The sequence below is a fragment of the Pungitius pungitius genome, chromosome 1 (assembly GCF_949316345.1).
Source record: "Pungitius pungitius chromosome 1, fPunPun2.1, whole genome shotgun sequence".
In the NCBI taxonomy this organism is placed as follows: domain Eukaryota; kingdom Metazoa; phylum Chordata; class Actinopteri; order Perciformes; family Gasterosteidae; genus Pungitius; species Pungitius pungitius.
The window spans coordinates 30,239,382-30,254,926 of record NC_084900.1 but is presented as its reverse complement, the minus strand read 5'-3'; the positions used below and the strand labels follow the sequence as shown (position 1 = coordinate 30,254,926).

Genomic DNA, 15,545 nt, shown 5'->3' with positions numbered 1-15,545 from the left:
ACAGCAGCTGGGTTGTTTAAAGCTCCCTGTCATCTGAGAGAGGAAAGAGTCGCCGAATGAGTAACACTGCTCCAGTTACACTACTGTAAGAACGCACACACCAGAGGGCGGAAGAAATATGCACACACAGGAAAAAGTGCAAAGGCATCAGTATAAACATTGTTGAGTTATGTCTGCCCCCCCCGCACACATCTTCTCCTTACATCAAAGATGAGGCTATACAGAGGCAATGTGTGCCACAGAAAATGGTGTTTTGTTGAGAACAACTATGACTTTAAAGAAAAGTAGAATCCCCTACGACGTACATTTCCTGTTACAACAACAATAAAAACAAATATAAAAGGAGAAAGCTTTATTTGCAAGGTGATAAAAAAAAAGCCTGCAAAATATGATGTACATGTCCTATTGGATACAAACAGGCGCATTACTCTTTCCCCTTTTCATCTGTGCTGTAAAGAAACTGAGGACACCTTCTGCGCTGTGATATTTGAAACAGAGGTTCTCTGTAAAGTCGTGTGTGTTCCAAATAGCTGTCTGTCAAACACAGCTCATCCGTGGCCCCTTGGACAGGAAGGCCACCACAACGTGCCTCTCCTCCCTTTGTTTAGCCAATCAAGAAGAAGATCCTCTCATCGGAGGAGAGAATTGCATCACCTCCGCTTTGGACCAGAACCTCTCTATCTATCATTCAACCTCCCTCCATTATTCTCTATTTGGCTTTGTCGTGCCCTCTACTCACTCTGTAGTGGGGCTAGATATTAGGTTCAAGGAGGTTATGCAAACACGTTGAAACAGCCATCCTTGGCCTAAGTATTACCCTGAACCCTTCAATTACCCGCCTTGCTTTCCTCTCTCCCCATTCCTGCTGCCTTTCCTGTCCTCTGTACGAGTTCTCTCACTACGGCCTGGAAACACAACGCAGTGGCGCAGCATAACACACGCGGAGATACATAAAAATGCACCCAAAATACACAAGTGTACACAAACCGATGAGGGACGGGTCCAGAAAACTGTGGGAGCAAGCACCCCTGGTGTATTTTCTCTGTGCTCCAAATGTAGGGCCTGGCGGTGGACCACAGCTGAACCACAGCCGACATGCGGTGGAATGGGAGGCCACCACACTCACTTCCCTTAAAGGAGCCATGGAGACGTACACACACATATGGTCGATCACAGAATAACGTCCACACACACACACATGTATATACATATATATATATACACACACACATTCAGCAATTTCCTGGATAGCACTGTCATGACGATGGGAGTCCATGTTTAAAAAGAGGTTTGAGGTGAAGGGACAGATCTGTATGGGCTGTTTCCCACAATGCTTTGCCAGACAATTACACAACCCAATTAATGTGGTTACTAGAGCACCGCTAGGACTTCACTCTGTTCAAGCCAAACGTACATGTGAGAGAGCGAGAGAGAGAGAGAGAGAGAGAGAGTGTACTCTGTGTACTCTCCTTTGGCCTCTATTATTCTTAAAATTATAGCTGTCCTTGGAGCTTGGAGCTTAGTTGATTTCCCGTTAGTGTGTAAAGGCCACACAGGGTCATACTAACATTCACCCCACACTCAATCGGCCAATAAAAGTTATTTCCAATCACAGATATATGAGCTCAATTTTTTTTTTTTAAATGAAATTCCTGGGAAACTACAATACCCACAATATCTCAAGTGTGTTCCCAGCAAAGATCTCCATCAATTTCGTAGAATGAAACCCTAACCGAAACCAAATGTTGGGAAAGATTTGCGGGGGTGTTGAAAATAACTTGAGGAAAATCTGATTTACCAAAACTAATTTTGATCAGGCCCACCTACGTGGAATTTTTAAAATTGTTTCAACTTCCAGGGGAAAGACATAATAATATACAGCTAGTGAAAATCCTGCACTTAAAATGGTGAATTCAAATTCTATTTTAATGTATGTATAATAGAGTAATTATAAATAGTGTAATAGTGTAATACAAAAGTACAGTATTCTACATTGTAACGCAGTGGAGTCGAATAATAAAGGAGCCTAGGAAGCATAAGTGCCCTTAAGTGCAGTGCTTGAGTATGTGATCTTAACACTTGCATGTGCAAGGCTGCTTGCCCTTACATTACCACATAGATTGAGCATGCTCGCGCCATCTGCTAATAATTAGCAATCCTTTGATTCCGCTCTTGTTTAATTTGGTTCTTTTAAGGACGGAAGTTTAAATATAAGCACAACTAAAGATTCTCCAACTGCCCTGCTTTGTGTAGAAACAGTAGGAAACACATGCTTTCCTTACAGTTACTACACACACACACACAGTCTAGGTCTAGGTAAGGTGCTGATTAGAGAAGCTGTTGCCAGGTCCGGACAGGTTGACTGTATATTTAGACAGATCAGTGAGGATCATGGGATCAAAGAGTAACATGATTACTACCTGGGCTTTTGATAAAGAAAAAACTCACTGCTATTTCCCTGTCGATACACACATTTGGAAGCACAGACACATTTGAGCATGTGCACATGAACAAAAAACAGATACCCGGAGTTGTGTCCCGGGACACAGTAGAAACAAAGGTCACGCATGCACACTCACACACAGACTCATCCTCTCTGTCTCACACACACACAAACACCCAAACAGACAGACATATACACCCACACCGCTCTATAATCTGGGTAATTTGTATGTTGAAGCTAGTGTAGACAGATCACGCCTCCGGTGGATTGAGCCGGTTGTGTCATTGCATTTGCCTGTTCGTCAGTCGGTGTAAATTCCCGATAGAGACATACCCCTACTTGTAAAGTATAGTGGTTGCGGATATCTTTTGTGTGAAGAAGACATATCGAAGACAACATGCGCTCTTGTCATTAAGGCACTTCTTGTTTGTGGAAAGTATTTGATAGTGTGTGTGTTTATTTATTTTACGAGGGTACAAAATATTGAAGCCGCAAGCGAGTGTTGCGGGAAAGCGGGCATGAAACACCTAAAGTGTGTGTCTCGTAAACACGGCAGCAAAAGCAGCCGCTAGGCTTCGTCTGTCCTACAAGAGTCCGGATTCTTTTTGAGTTTTGTCTGCTTTCCTCACAAAAATGCATAAAAGCATCCACAGAAAAGGTCACAAATGCACTTTACTGCACTGTGATAAAAGCTTAGTCGGCTCTCTCTACAAACCCGTGCAGGGATTCTGGAACGTGCATCTGGTTTTTGATAAAGACACTGGCGGTAGAGTGCAGTCAAACGCTGCTGACAGACCCACTGATATCCAGATAGAGAACACGCGAAGACACAACCAAGCCAGCTCTCTTGGTAGATTACGTCTTTCTAACAATGACTTCCACTCAGTCCTTTTGCCTGCTAGGGTTTCATACTGGATTAAGTGTAGGGTTAGGGTTAGGGTTAGTTAGTTAGTTTTTTATGATGATCTTGAACTTGATGACCATATTAATCTTAAAATTATCATTGTCATTTAAAAGAGTAGCAGGTAAGCAGGTGTTTAGAAGCTGTATTCTTTTCCCTAATATACATTGTAGGCAGTGGTACTGAGAAATGGTACTGAGATATGGCCAATTATATTTTTGTCCACATGAGAACACTTACTTCTTATATTGCATCGCCGCTTCCTGGTGAGTATAAACCGGAAGCCAAGGGAAGCCAACGCGGAATTGTCTTAAAACCTGCATTATATCTACTGGCCAGCAGGGGCAATTGCATCGACCCCGAAAAGAAGTCTGATTGTTATCTCAATCATTGTAAGGACGAGTTTATGCTCTCAAGATGTAGGTATGCCTAATGTATGTGATATATAGCACACAAAAATACATTTCAACTGGGATCTATAAACAAGACACGCGTATAAATATATGCAAGACACACAAGAGGATCATGTAATGCAACTAGTGAGTTGCTATTTGGGGTCAATTCATCCTCTGATTTGAGGTGAAAGTAAGGGGAAAATCAATAAAAGGTGGTCCAGTTCTTAACGATAGCCTTTTATATTCTCAGCTGACAAACTATATAACATCATTTTGAAGGTGACCCAATGGTTTCAGGTAGAGTTCATTTCAGATCTTAGTGCTACGGGTTATTCTTGATGGGTCTTTCACTTGAGTTGACAGATCTACATATGATACAGTAACAAAATCCCAACTTTCCCCACACGCAGAATGTCTTCCCATTCCCCATGGAAGCTGAGTGAGGGGTTAATGCTGGATGTGATTAGACTACAAAGACACAGGGACCTTCCGTGGCCCCTGCTGTGACTGTGTGCATTTAGAGATTTGTATAATGGGTTCTAAATGGTGTAGACGTGGTCTGTTTCAGAGTTGTTAGGTTTCCCTGTGTTACAGAAAAAATACAGGTGGGTTTTGTGTGTGTTTCCTGGACTTTGAAGGAGAAATATGTTGAGATGATACATGAAAACAGAATTTCAGAGAAAGTGGAAGTCATGGGGGATGGGGGTCTACACCAATTACATCTTAAAAAGACTGGGCTTATTTTACAACCACACTGTGATGACAGGGTGTACATTAACAATCAGTTCTCATTTTGTCACGAGGTTCAGCTGGAGACCACCTTAGTGCTACAGAAGGTTGGAAATAGACTCAGCCGGGAAGGGTAAAGACAAACTTTTGACACAAAAATGTGTTTGTGTTGCAGAACCACAACTTTGGAACAAGGTGAGAAGCATGTGAGGAATACAAGTTTGCATGCAAGAAAGAAATGCTTATTGCTCTTTCATCTGCAGTCAGGCAGGGAGAGTACCAGGAATCCGCTTGGAAGTTTGTTGAAAGACTGGCACGATACACAAAGTGACTGACATGTCGAGATGTCTGCAGTGCGGTGTGCGTGCAGATCCAAGTAGGCGTGGGTTTTCCGTGTATGTGCACAAATGCATTTAGTGTTGATGCATCGTGCGTTGAGCTCTCAGAGTGACATGTCCGGACACTGATGTCAGGAAACTGACCCCCCTGAGTCTGACAAACAAACCGTGCCAGGATAAGGATCCAAACACTGTGCTGAAATTGCTTTATTACTCAGTGTTTGCCCTAGGTGTTGCGTTACTGAAGTCTTCAACACCATAAAAGCCGCCTCTCTATGGTTCAGCCTGTGTTTGTGTGTTTGCTCTGGCAGAGGCTCCCCTATGACTGGTTATATTGGACATGCTCAAACAAAGCCAAACACACAACAGGAGCCGCAAGCAATTAAGGCCTGCCATGGTGCATAACTCCACTCTGAACACCCTGTGGGTCTCTCTTGCCATCCACCAGTCTCTTTCTCCTCTACCACACATTTCAAGGCTTGTGCAACCATGGGCCACCATTCACAGTACACCCTTGCGTTTCAGTCCCACCGGCGTTTGCATGCTCCCTGTGCACTGGCATCCTGTGCGGCATCAGAGGCAATGAAAGTGTTTGTGAATATGTCATCTTTAGGATTAAATGTTAACGTCAGTAGGCAGAACATTGCTGACTGGCACGGGAGTGCCTGTAATTCTAGCAGGCAGGATAATCCACTGGATTTATACATATTACGATGGTTTAGCAGAGAGCCGGGTGGGCCCTGTGTCTGCATTACATTCTGTCTTTGGGAAACATTTGTCACCATACACATCGTCCTGATGCAGCTCATTTCTCTTCATGCTATTGTGTGATGCAGTTTAAAACGTGTCATTTATGGGTTTGTCATGAAGAAGATGATTAATACAAATGAGCGAGGTCAGTCACAGTGAGTGATGGACATCCAGTTTGAATCAGATGCTCTCGAGGCTGAGTAGAGGGTGATATCTCACTGCCTGTGGCTTGGACAGCTCACATGGCGAAGATCTGTTTCAAATCAATATTAAAAAAAACTGGTACACTCGATCTGGGTCAACTTCTCTCTCCCTCTGCTCTCACCAAGACAGACAGTTGTGGTGTTAGATTGTGGTTTCTGTTAATGTGATTTCAAATTAGTTTACTAAACAAATTCCTTCCTGAATTCATGTTGATTTCATGTAATTAAGTTACCAAATCATTATTCCACCACTGTACCACTTTTTGAAAACCAGAGCTTACTTTGAGCTTAAGAGTCGATTGGAATTAATAACTACAGAAAGCTCATATTGTAACTCAAAGAGCAATGTTTGTGCGTGCAAATACAAGTTTGTGCTTGGACATTTGCAACTAATTGTTCACCAACTTGAGTATCTATAGTGTGAGCATTACAGGGGGACAGCCTGCCTTAGTATGTTTATATCCTGTGTGTGCTGCGAACCTTTTGTAGTGGCTAGCATAGCTCCATTTCTTTTTGCACACTTTATGGGCTGGCTAATGGAGCTGAGCTATTTCGGCTTCTGTGATGTGGTTTACCGTTGTTTGATGTGCTCAGGAATCCTGCATTGAGAGCACCTCAAGCTGATCTTATCACATGAAAGGCCTGGCAATGGAGGAAGACACTCAGCTCTCTTTTTTAACTTAATAGAGATCTGTGTCCCTGTGAGTCTTTTTGTGCATGTTTGTGTGTGTGTGTGAGCACCATTTATCTAATTGAATCGAGTGTGCAACTTAAGGCCAAACACATACATTTGATTTCAGTAAATGCAAAAACCCAGAGACATGTCAGAGATGTCAGTGTATGTTATTGGGAGTGGACGTGTGTGTGTCTGCGTGAGTTTAGAACAGGCATAAAAGGTAAAGTTGGTTGTGTTCACTGTCAATCATGTAGAACGAAAGTTTAATGCACATGTTTTTACTATTTTCTGGTGTTCAAAAAATGTAAAAGATTTGTTCGCAGTGAAATGTTGAAATTTAGCCCAGAAAAATGATGTTTGATGATTATGAAGGGAACAAGTTTAGAGTGCTTTTTGTTTTTGGTGGATATATGAAAACAGCGACCACTGAAAGGCTCTACTGATGTCTGGATTGTATGTATATGGTCTATACATTCCAGTTGGATTGAATTGTGTCTCCAAGAAAAAGTGTGGTCTTTGTTGCAGAATGCTCCAACGTGGTACCATAGGCTAAGTGTAAACACAGACGGAAATGAAACACAGTCTCTCAAACGGTAATGTCAAACCTCATCATCTTTCCATATGCCTCACACTTCATAGTAACTGAAACGTATACATACTCTTTTTTTAAATCACCGGGGTTTTGGTTACAGTAATGTCAGAGAAGACATACCGTCTTGTTCAGGCTTTGAATATTATATGATAAAATGGCACGGCTTTTCCTCAGTTCTCTGATCTTGACTTGAATTACACCAGACATACCTCATATCAGTCATGAATGGCCACATTTTCAATCCCGCATACACGCACTGTCCAAATTCTGTGTTTCATCTGAGGCCCGAGAGTCGTGCTGTTGTCTTTGCTCACACACCCTCTAGCCGTTCTTGTCTCAGCAGGATTCCTGCGTTGTTTGTTTAGTGGTGACCGGTCCTGTCTCTGCGCAGTCTGTCCGCCCACATAAAGGCCTTTTCTGTCTTATTGATGCAAGCTTTAAAGATGAAGGAATACACAGATTAAACTGCGGTTGCCATCTTGAATACATGTGACGCTTTCTCCAAATAAACCGTGGGTTTAGTTTGGTGTGTTTTTTTCCTCTTTCCTTCGTGTTTTAGTTGGTTTTCTCTTTGCTTTTTGTTGGAAATCAACTCCGATATCGTAAAAATGAGACAAAAGTTTTATTGCAAAGTTGTCAAACTTAACAGTGTCTGTGATTCTTGTGAACGGTAATTTCTCTCCAGAAACAAATAAGAGAAATGTTGGTTTTTATTTTTATGAGATTGGAAATCCTAGCGGTGAGCTTTACTCCAATGACCCCTACTTTCTCTCCTAATTTTATTTCTATTTCTTTTTTTTTCTTTCCACCCTTCTCGTTTCATTTCCTCTACTTCCCTTCTCTTCTCTTTTCTTCTTCTTTCCTCTCTTTTCCAGGCCTAAACTCTGGATACCCACTGGCCCACGAGAGAACAGTCATGTTGCCAATATGTCTCCATTTAGCAGAGACCAAATGAACAAGAGCAGGGCCAAGACAAGAGAAGGAAAAACCATCAAACAGCCACTGGCACAAGCCGGTTATCTTTCACTGCTAATAGTTCTCATGCTTCTCACATCATTTATTCAACGTGCACACATGCACGCAACACGAATGCATGTATGCACATGTTATTCTTTGCACACAAACACATCCAGTGCCCATCCGTGAGGATATACACACTCATCCAAACTTGCCTGGGCTGTTTCCTGCCACTGCCGAGAAGTACATAATGATAATTACAGTTTGGGTCTACATCCCTGAATTAAGCAGATCAGACACACACACACACACACAATGCAGGCGTACCAGGGGCTGCTGTGGCGTATGCTGACTGGTGTGCAGCATTAGAGAAGCCGGGTGCTGGGAAGCAGTCTGTTCTACTATTGTTTCTATTAAAACCTCCTGGGAACCATCTCAGCAAGACTGAGAGACGTGCGGAGCCAATAAAACTCCACTGAAACCAACAAAGAGTCGGAAAGACTAAGCCCTTAGTGAGGGCTTCATGTAACAACGGCTTACTCTGATTAAGAAAAACTCAACGAGAATGTGTAGAACTAAAAAGGTGGAGACACGCAGAAAGCATTCAACATTCAACATTCAACTTTTTTTTTTTAATTTAATTTTTTTTGTTTTAATTAATCTGTAAAAAAAAGGGGAGGGACACAGACATAGGAACAGACGCTGAGACATACTTATACCCAGATAACGACAGACAGCAGTAACCAGAAAAGCCACAGAGGAGAAAAACAGGAGCCTGAGCTCAGGTGTGTGTGTGTGTGTGTGTGTGTGTGTGTGTGTGTGTGTGTGTGTGTGTTTCCAACCACAGAGGATTGGAGGTGTTTACAGTGTATGAATATATGCCAGTATGCCCCATTGACTAACTTGTGTGGGTATACCAGCATTTCATTTGCCCATAATGGTAAACCATGAGGGTATTTTACAAGGCCACGGTTTTAATGGCTGTTTTACAACCCGGCACATCCAACGTATTACATACAGCTGCACTTCAAATAACTCATCCCTCTTCCCTTCTGAAGTCTTTTACTTTAGAAGTAAGCTAACTGGGCTTACAGTTAGCTCTGTGTGTCCTTTTTCTGCTACTATTCATCAATTCATGGTACTACCCTTTGTAAATCTGTATACCCCTCTAGATTCTAGTCACATTTTCTTTTATGGTGTGACAATATCTGCCTTTCCACGCAGACAACACCTCCTCCCTTGACTTCCCCTTCCTTCTTCTCCTTCCTTTGGTGACCCTGAGGGCAGGACCGTTATTAAGGAGGCCGTCACTGGTCACCTTTGGGTCCTGTGTCCTGCTCTGCCTCTTTATGGCCGCAGGGCCCACCTAATCAATTGGCCGCTCACGCACACTCTAAAATGCGACAACACACACACACGCACACACGCACGCACGCACACGCACATGCACGCACACACACACACCACTTCCAATCAATTACTCTCGAAATTTATACAGCCGGGTAATCTTGGGGGTGTTAGTCTCCCTCGGGCCAATCAGAATGAGCTTTTCTGAGACTTCTACGTCAGCCAAATTACACCAATTAGCTGTGTGCGTGTGTGTGTGTGTGTGTTTGTGTGCAAGTATGTGCATGTGTCTTTGCGACTGACACTAATTAGAAGAACTAGTGCACCCACTTCCTCCGGACCATTTCCTGTGATAGTAATTATTAGGTATGTGTGATAAATTCCAGGCCTTCTTCCATCCGTCCAGAGATAGAACCAGACAAAAAAAGAGAGGGCGGGAAGAGCATGTGCTTCTCAGAGGAAGTAAGCATGAAGTAATAAAGCAAAAGTAAGAATAGACTATTAAAGAATGTTGTTACTTAGTCTGGCAAACTGTTTCAGTACAAAGATGAAAGCATACCATACCTCCCCATGGGCTCCTCGACGTGGAAGCTCTCTAGCTGTCACTCACTGCGTTCTTTTTGTTTCTATGTTTCACAATGCCCCAATCTTCCTTTTGTCTTCAGATTAAGACAAAGAGTTCTCTCTGTGTCTGGAAGACGATTACGATCCATCAGTTTAACTAATCAACCACAAACAGTAAATGCCCTATCCTCACATTTTGAACAGCACCCACCGAGCGTCAGTCATACTTTAGAAGACTCATTGCATGGCTCAAAAAATCCTCTCTGGCATGAAAACAATAGTTACTATAGTGCAGGCAAACAGAGTACGTGTCACTTTTACACCAAGCTCAAGTCAGGGTTTCACATACTGGTCCAAAAGCTTATGTACTGGTTGTGTTAATGCTTGCCAAAAATACTACGTGGATAAGCACCAAAAAAATAACTATAAATGATACTTGAACGGCCAAACTGTGAGAGAAGTGAGCTCCAGACATGACGTTTGCAGAGTGCATTCCTAGAGAATAACATGGTCCGGGGAAAAGTTTAATTTAGGGCCCTTAACCTTCCGTTGCATTGGTTGAACAGAGCAAAATCCAATTAAAAACTAATAGTACAGAGGCCGCTCTGGAGTCTGCATCTTTGAAGCTCGCTGTATGGGGCTGCAGGTAGAAGTCTGTCATTATCTTACTGTACTGGACCTTGGTCTCAGAAGCAGGGATTTCCATGTGATGAAGCCCTCCATTGACAAAACCTCAAAGGAGGAGGAGGAGGAGGAGGAGTAGGGTGGAGCATGCCTATGCCCTGACATAATAACACACCTACAGGCCTGCAGCCGACACACATGTCGAAGGTAAACATGCGTGTCAGAGGGCACAGGAGCACAGACAGACATGATGAATGGCCCGAAGTTCCCACGAGGCGACGCACACACAAACCTGCTTGCAAAGTGAAGAAGGTGATGTGTGGTCAGCCCCTCCACATCACTGCGAGACAGAGAATCCCATTCACACACTGCACCGACATTCTAAGTCTCATCATTACTTATCACAACAATGGCACTGAAACACCACACCCGTCTGTGGATTTGACCGGTTTCTGTTAATGTGATTTCAAAACATTTTGATCCCAATGCTACTTGCTGGTTGAAAATAGAAAAAAGATGTGAATGGATACTTTTTCTCTTAAGTGCGTTTTTAGTGAGTGCACATGCTGTACATCTGTGCATATCAGCGTGTGAGTTTGTTAGGGTGTGTGGTTTTGTGTGTGTGTGTGTGTGTGTGTGTGTGTGTGTGTGTGTGTGTGTGTGTGTGTGTGTCCAGGCCCCACTGAGCAGGGACATGACCTTGCCAGTACAGCTGGTCTCTCGGTGTGTTTAGTCAGTGTAACCATAGCAATGGCGCTGTGCAGACAGGAAGTCTACATTTGGGATTTGAAAGTCGTAATGTCGCTACCGCTCTAAGCTTCATTAAGCCGTGAGTAGTAACTGTAACTAGCAAACAAACGATGCATGAACATACTTCACGGATATAACTGATTTCCATTCAACAGGTTATTACATTTACACTGCAAACAGCATGTTTGACTTAATGAGACGATAAAAAGTAGTATGCACGAGACACAGTCCGTATTTTGCTTCGCAGAACGGCACAAAATAAATGTCTCTTTACAAGTGATGAACCAATGAAAAAACGGTTCAGCATTTTTTTTAGAAAACATTAGAGTGTGTTTCAACACTGAGGGATTAATATTCTTCGTCTATGTACCAGTTTAGTACAACAAGTGCTTTGGTAAGGTGGAGTAATATAACAACAAAGGAGGACATAGCAAAATGTACACTATTCAATGTACACTATTCAAAAAAATATTTGCATTGTCTTTTTTACATGTTTTTCTATTCCTCCAACTACGCCTAGCATGAGAATATTTTAGAATTTAGAATTTTACACCATTTAGGCTTAACAAAACAGGTGGCTGTGCTGCAGGTGTTTCCTGAAACATGCTTAGTTGTTTTTACCTTAGTGTTTTATTCTTTGCATGTAGACACACACTCGCTCACCATACTCTTCTCCTTCCCTCACTATACTCAATATCGGCCCTCTCCTCCTCCTTTCCTCATCCAGCCATCACCCTCTATCAATTACTCGCCCCTTTTTAGCATATTTTTATTCAATATCATTTACTATTTCCTCCCTAATCTCTGCCACGAGCTCCCTTTTTTTTGTTCCATCATTCTATCAATTTTGGAATGATTTCCTGTCCATCTCTCAACTCCACCCTTGCTCAACCACTAAAAATGTCCACTTTGTCAACTCAGCATATTTTTATGTGCTTGCCTCGATTCTGGAGCTCCCTTTCTCTTCATCATCTTTTTCCATCACAAAAATGTAAACAGATAGTATCAGGGACCATTCCAGAGCCAACAGGAGGATCATGTTGAGTAAGCCACTGCAATGTTGTGGCATGTGGTATTATCCCATTCAGACTACGAAAACATCTTAATGATTAGCTTTTCAAAATGTCCAAACACATAATTTCTCTATTGTGCACCATAGCCTCATTTAATGACTATTTCCTCTGGAGGCCATCTCTCTGTGTGTGTGTGTGTGTGTGTGTGTGTGTGTGTGTACTGTATAGGATCGTGGAAACTCAATCTGGTGTCGGATGATAGAGCTGACCCACACCGCTCTTTATTCATCAAGCGTGCAGCTCTATATCTCAAAAGGCAAATGTGAAAATGATCTATAGCTCTCTACGTCTCACACACACACACACACAAACACACACATACGCGCGCAGAATCGTGCAATGACAGGATATTGAAAATCTCTCTCCCTCTCTCTCTCTCACATTAAAAAACACACCCAAAGTGTGCTGTACGGTTCACTGGGGAATATGCCTCACATGGTTTGCTTCAGCTGGACTTCTTGACAAATGCCACATTACACTAAACTTGGCATGCAATCGAACTTCTCTCATGATTTCTAAGACTTGAAATACTTCAGTTTGTGTAGCCCCTCAGATGCATCTTTCTTTCTGCCTACTTTTCTTCTTGCGTTCGCCATAGCTCTTCTTCTCTCTGTCTCTCTCTTTTATTACTTCTCTTTCTCTGCCTTATCTTTCCTTTTGCGTTTTCCCTGTGCTAACTTGGACCAGAAGCCGGTCTGTAGCAATATGTCCCTTTTTAAAGCAGAAAGCCTAGAGTTTGTGTAAGAATGTGCATGTCTGCAGACGTGAGTGATTACACTTGAGTTCCACTGAGCCTGTGTGTACATTGTGCATGTGTATCTCTGCGGCTTGTTCAGCTGTAAGTCAGTCTCACGGAGCTTCGCCCCTCGCAATTCAATAGCCCTTTAATCGTCATCATCAGTGACCCCAAACTTCTCCCTCTGACCTCCTCATACACACAGAAACATACAGGTTCAAAGCCACAAGAGACCACACACACACACACACACACACACACACACTCACTCATGCCCCCTGTGCCCTCTCCATTAACTCTTACCAGTGTAGACTTGCATTAAGTCAAAGTCTCAAACACAAAGGCAACGAATCCGAATCCCATGTGCTTTGTGCTTTTTATGTCAACCTACCAACAATCAAACCTATCTTTACAGTGGTAATAAAATGATAATACTGAGTACTGAGTGCCAATAATATACATAGGTGTTATTCACATTCCTCTAATTTAACTCCCAAAAGCATGAATTGTGTCAGTATGTGATGTAGAATGTTTCTTGGTCTTAGTTACATACACATTCATTTAAAGTTGGTGTGATCAGACGGAGTTCATGAGGCTTAATTAATTTAATACAAACGTTCCAGCATTCCCTTCCGTACTATACTGAGTAGCTGACATTAAAAGCATTTTTCTGTGACAACCAGATATGTGCCTTCATGCGCCTTCAATCAGAGCTCAAAGCAAAGACACATGTTGCTGCTCCACTGAAGGATTCATACATACCCACGGACACACACTCCCACAAGGGAGTGCAGAAAGAGCTGTTAACTTTTTTTCTTGTGTCCTCCTTCTCTTACTTGTCACACACTGGGAAAGAAACAGCCAAACACATATGTTGTTTTCTGACTTGCACGCTAAAGCTGGGCCACTTGTCCTCAATTAATTTCCCTTTTCCAAAAGCAGTTAAAGAGGCCGGCAGATGCTGCTTCAAAACACACCTCAACTCTGATAACTTGCAAAGATGCATATGTGCAGATGTAATGACACTCCGTGGTCAAAAGGTATGTGATCGTTAATATGTCTGGCCTGGAACATTTTGAAAAGAGAAAGACAGTGTCTATCTGCTGAAAGGACTGAAGTAGGTACAGGAGAAGATCAAGGCAGATAGGTTGATAGATGGTTGAGTGTGAGACTAACTTCATCTCCAGAATCTCCTCCAGCTGTTTCCGTCTCTCGTGGCGAAGACTATTGAGGTGTCCGTCTCTCTCGTGCAGGGATTGCTGAGTGGAGGACAGATGCAGTTTGGTGGCATCCAGCTCCTGGCGTGTCTTCTCTAAAGCCCCCATCAGCTCCTCCAACTGTTCAAGGGGAGACAGAAATATGCACAGGTTTGAACAGTATCGAAACATACCAGGATACTTACCACATGTCTACGCTTTCATGAAAGCATACAATACTTTAAAGTCATTATGCAATATAGCTGCAGTATAACACACGTACAGTACCATTTTGTCATTCAACTCAATGAGAAAGTGTCCCCAAATTTGGTATTGTACAAAGGAATCAGATACAAAATTAAAGCTGCAAGCAGCGATGAACGGGCCTTCGCCACTTCTCGCACGTTGGGGTGGGGCGGCGGTCGGCCGGGCTCGCAGTTAAAAAGAAGAAAAAAAACGATGGCTCTAACGGGAAGCGAACCCGGGTCAAAATATTGAAAGTCCTGTGAATAAGCAACGGAGCTACGTGCTGACTTGTGATTGCAAAATCGAAAAGTGACCTAAAAAAAAGGCGATTCACCCACATTGCGTCAGGGCAGAGGGATCAATATTTTGCAGCATTCTTCAATAAACACAATTTAAGTCACATCAGTAGTGTAATTAAATAACTTGGGACGATGTACAAAGTGCAAGACCTGGATAGTGGTTACTTTGAACAGAAATACATTACGTTAGAGCTGGCGTACTCTCACAGCATGAACTGACGCAAGACTACGAGCGCGTCTGTGGCTCCGCTATTTATATCAGTCAGTCAGCTGTGTCATTCTGTTCATGTGCCACGGAGCAGTTTCTGGCCCCAACCTGAAAATAGTTTAACACCCCTGCTCTAAGTGTACAGTTATTTAAAAACCTCAGCAAGGAGAGTTACCTGAATCATTTTGTCCGTTAGATCAGCCGGACACGCGTTTAAAAAAAGGAGGAACACGGACGGGAAATCAGAAGGTCGACCTGGGGCGTCGCGTGAACCGGGCCCCTACATGTGACGACCCTCGATCAGCCAGTTGTCACAGACCTTGTCGTACGGAAAGTCATTCGTTTATTGAAGATCACATTTTCATACAGTCAAGTCACACCCGTGAGTCTCTGTAAAACACGGGAGCTGTGGATTCAGTGTGTGGCTTCAGGCGATAACATGACCATGTTTGAAGTGCTCTGTAAGAAGTGGAGAGCGCGTAACGGTTAGCTGTTGGATCTTAAATGTTATTGTTTGA

The 15,545-nt window shown here is 42.8% G+C and overlaps 1 protein-coding gene across 2 annotated transcripts in view; it reads right to left on the bottom strand.

The window, feature by feature from the left end:
- Nucleotides 1-15,545, bottom strand: part of LOC134102909 (ERC protein 2-like) — an 88,600-nt gene that overhangs the window by 43,061 nt on the left and 29,994 nt on the right. For both annotated transcript variants that reach the window (XM_062564688.1, XM_062564690.1), the window contains one exon: nt 14,255-14,415. In XM_062564688.1, coding sequence (XP_062420672.1) covers nt 14,255-14,415 — 161 coding nt within the window. The remainder of the gene's footprint in view (nt 1-14,254; nt 14,416-15,545) is intronic.